General features: G+C 32.4%; 1 protein-coding gene across 1 annotated transcript in view; it reads left to right on the forward strand.

Moving 5' to 3' along the window:
• The first annotated feature begins 2,089 nt into the window (after nt 1-2,089).
• LOC118741800 overlaps nt 2,090-4,115 on the forward strand; it is a 3,321-nt gene continuing 1,295 nt past the window's right edge. The window contains exons 1-3 of the mRNA XM_036473775.1: nt 2,090-3,154; nt 3,291-3,554; nt 3,619-4,111. Coding sequence (XP_036329668.1) covers nt 2,284-3,154; nt 3,291-3,554; nt 3,619-4,111 — 1,628 coding nt within the window. The 5' untranslated portion in view covers nt 2,090-2,283. The remainder of the gene's footprint in view (nt 3,155-3,290; nt 3,555-3,618; nt 4,112-4,115) is intronic.

The following is a 4,115-nucleotide window of genomic DNA, read 5'->3' on the forward strand; positions in this document are numbered from 1 at the left end:
AGTTATTCGTTTGCTTGGCTGGTAGTTAGTTGCATGTTGTGCAGTAAGTAAGTCTTCTCCCAAGTAAACTAAAGTGGAATATATGTATGTATACATACACATATGTTTTGCGCCGAAACTTAAGAAAAAGTGGTAAACAATTCGACAGAAATATCAGCATATTTTATGGCCTTTGTGAGTAGAGTCACAATTCGGCCTTCAAAATACGTGGTTAGTTAGTTTTGTATTAAAATTGTCCTATATTGCTACATGTACAGGCTTTGTTGAGTTTCCTGTTTGTCATCTGATATGCAAACTTAGTGGAGCACTAAACAGAAAGGTATCAATCGCAGTTGAAATAAATTTTCTTGCACAAAAATTTGTCATTTTAGTTAATAATTTTTTATTACGCTAAAGCCTGAACGTGATCTGATAAAGTAGACCTTTAAATACTCCTTCCATATTCTTATTCCAAATCTTATTTTGGGAAGTGGTAACGGCAGTGGTAGTCCAAAAAGTAGTGGTAAAAATCAAATGATACGATTAAATAATGTTTTCCTTTATAAAAACTGTTATCGATATGTAATAGTAATGGTAATGGTAACGGCAATGGCAACGGTAATGGTAGATAATAATGATGGTAATATCAATGGCAAAAGACTATGTATTGGTATTGGTATTAATAATAGTAATAGTAATGGTAATGTTAACGGAAATGGTAACGGAAATGGCAACGGTAAAGGTAATGATATGGTAATAATGGCAATAGTAATTGTAAATTTAATAGTAATGGTTATGGAAATAGTAATGGTAAAAATAATGGTAATAGTAATGGTAATGGTAATTCCAATTCTTATGGTAATGTTAATGGTATTTGTAATTGTAATGTTATTTGTAATAATAGTGCTAATGGTAATGGTAATCGTAACGGTAATGGTATTTGTAATTGTAATGTAAACGTAATTGTAATGGTTAATGATAAAGTAAAGGATAATGCTGATGGTCATAGTAATTGGTAATGGTAAAAGTAATGATAGTGGTACCGTTAATGGTGATGGTAATAATAAGAGATCGAATAAGAGTGAGTACATAGTTAGTTTTTTTTATGAGAACTGCAACCATTACGAAATCGATGGACGCCAATCGGATTACTGATTTAATCATGAAATAGAAAGTAATAATTAAAAGGCATATAAATATGCAAAAAATAAAATAAAAAGACGCCTTAACTATGCATAGGAAAAATATATATTTTTCATGTTTTGAAAATGTTTGGCTAAAATTATTTTAGAAACACTAGTTTTATTACTACTTAGCAGCGACGGTAATCATTTTGAGTAAAACAATTTAAATCATCATTTAATCATTATTTTATGATTTTTATTTGTATTATTATTATTAAACAATTCTTATTGAGCTAGAGGCCGGTTTTTTGTGAAAAATTATTGCGGAAAACCAACACCAGTTTATAAATGGTATATTAAAGAATTTTTAAAACCGGTCCCCGAAATAACAATTATTTTTGAACGATAAATGAAACTTACAAGGTGAGTTCTATTCTCCAACAGAAAAATAAGACTCACCGCTAAGTTTTATTTCCTGAATGAAAAATAAAATTCATTTCATAAGTGTTATTTATTGAAAGAAAAATAAACCTCAGCAAGTAAGTATTATTTGATGAGAAAGATACACATCTAAATATAAGGATTAAGTGATAATTTTTTCGATATTGCATATAACTGTTACGGTTCCTGATAATTCCACTTCACTTTTTGGAAAAAAAAGCATCATTTAAATAAGAGATATATATAACGCATCAAAAATTAAAATATCTTTTTGTACCGGACACCAGAGATATGTATGTATTTATATACATATGTACGTACATGCATACTCTTAAGTTTATTTGTTCAATCGACAATGCCAATCAGCATTTCTCGGCTAAACTCAAGTAGCACACTGGTGTATAAATTGGTGTAAATTTATGGATTTTGGTACAAATCTGATTAAATTGAATAAAAAAAGAACATTTTGGTGTATTTGTTATTCCACCACTATTTCTTTCAAATCAAAATTCTACCTTTAACGTTTTGGTACTATTTATTCATTGAGATTAGTACGAAAACTACACCAGCTCCTAAAATGCACCACTTTTTTTATTTGGTTCACAAATTGCTCAACGTTGACAAATGTCATTAAAATTATTCAGTCGTTTTATGTTTACCAACCAACATTTTTGCGTATTTTTATAAATAAATATATAGCCACATTGCGAGTGTCGAGTCGAGTGCAAGTCGTATAAATATGAAATATTCCAAGTTGAATTCCTATTTGAAGTGCTACCGTAGAAAGAAAAACTTTTTGAAGAGATTAAATAACTGTGTCAAACCAATCGACAACAACTTGCAAAATGACCGACAACTATTTGGAAAGTGCGGAAGCATCAACTTTTATATTCGAGACGGAAACAATAAAAATTCTTCATTATCCGGAGAGTATATTATTTCAAAAGAACCAATTATATCAGAGACAAATGATTCAATTTCGCACGATGGTTTGGATGATAATGACGAGGTGGTGGAAAATATATATCGGGAAGTAGAGCCGTCTTCAGTAGACTGTGTCATTGATGATGTGAACATCCATATTGACTTCATGTCTAAATTGGCGGATTGGGCTATAAAATACAAAATAGCCCACTCTGCTGTATCTGAGCTACTTGTTTTATTGCGGAGCGAAGGAAAAACTGAACTGCCGAAAGATGCGCGTACGTTGCTCCATACACCGCGTAATGTGGTAATACAAACAATGGGATCCGGTTCATTCTGGTACTATGGCATTGAAAACTGCTTGCGAAATGCATTTCGTGACATAAATCAAACAATTCAAGTACTTCTCAATTTCAATGTTGATGGTTTACCCCTGTTCCGAAGTAGCAAGTTTCAGTTTTGGCCAGTTTTAATTGACATAGCCAATATGCATGAAATTAGACCAATGGTTGTAGCAATTTATTTCGGCGATTCGAAACCACCATCCAGCGAAGAGTTTTTAAGATCATATGTTGACGAGATTAATAGTCTAATTTTAAATGGAATTGAGTTTCCAAACGGCTCAAAAATATTGATCAAGATTAATGCGTATATTGCAGACACCCCGGCTCGAGCATTTATTAAATGTGAGTAAAGCTCGAACTCCATAGCATGCGTATACATTCGTGTACGTACATTCCACAGTTAAGTTAGCAGATACATAGCAATAGCAATGTTAATGATATAAATGATATAATACCTAATTGTTTTTGGATTTTACAGGCGTTAAGACACACACCGCATATAACAGTTGTACAAAATGTAACGTTGTTGGAGAATTCGATCGATCGGGAAACCACATGAGCTTTCCAAGGTTAGATTGTCGACGAAGAACTCATTTAGATTTTATAAACAAAGTTGATGAAGATCATCATCTATGGAATTCAAGAATGCGACAGTTTTATCACACCCCTTTGGAGGAAATTGAAGGCATTGACATGATAAAAAATTTCCCTATTGCTGATTCGATGCACGTAATTGAATTAGGTATGTTTATTTTAGAAACATATTAGCTCGAAATTAATATTTTCCAACTAAAATCATGTTTTAGGTATTACAAAGCGATGTTTAAATGGATGGGTGAATGGTTCATATAATTTCCGTACTAAAATGCCTGCTTATGAAACGAGTACCATTTCAACATGGCTCAAATTCAGCAATGAGTGGCTGCCATCTGAAATCACAAGACAGGCGCGTGGCCTCGATACATTGTCGTTCTGGAAATCAATAGAATATCGAACATTTTTGTTATACCTTGGCCCAGTGATAATGAAAAGTTTTTTGCCAACTGAGTTTTATAAACACTTTTGGAATTTAGTTTTAGCAACGACGATATATTCATGCGAACGATATGTACAAAGTCCCGGAGTTCTTGACGTCGCTAGGAATTTGATGAATGAATATGTGGAAGAATTTATATCTCTGTATGGAAACGACTCTATCAGCTCCAATGTCCACAATTTAATACATGTTCATGATGACGTTCTGAAATTTGGATCTGTGCGAAATATTTCTGCATATCCATTTGAGAGTACGCTGTATTGGTTG

This window comes from Rhagoletis pomonella, unplaced genomic scaffold, assembly GCF_013731165.1.
Source record: "Rhagoletis pomonella isolate Grant_MI unplaced genomic scaffold, Rhpom_1.0 Rhpom_scaffold_00006, whole genome shotgun sequence".
NCBI lineage: Eukaryota > Metazoa > Arthropoda > Insecta > Diptera > Tephritidae > Rhagoletis > Rhagoletis pomonella.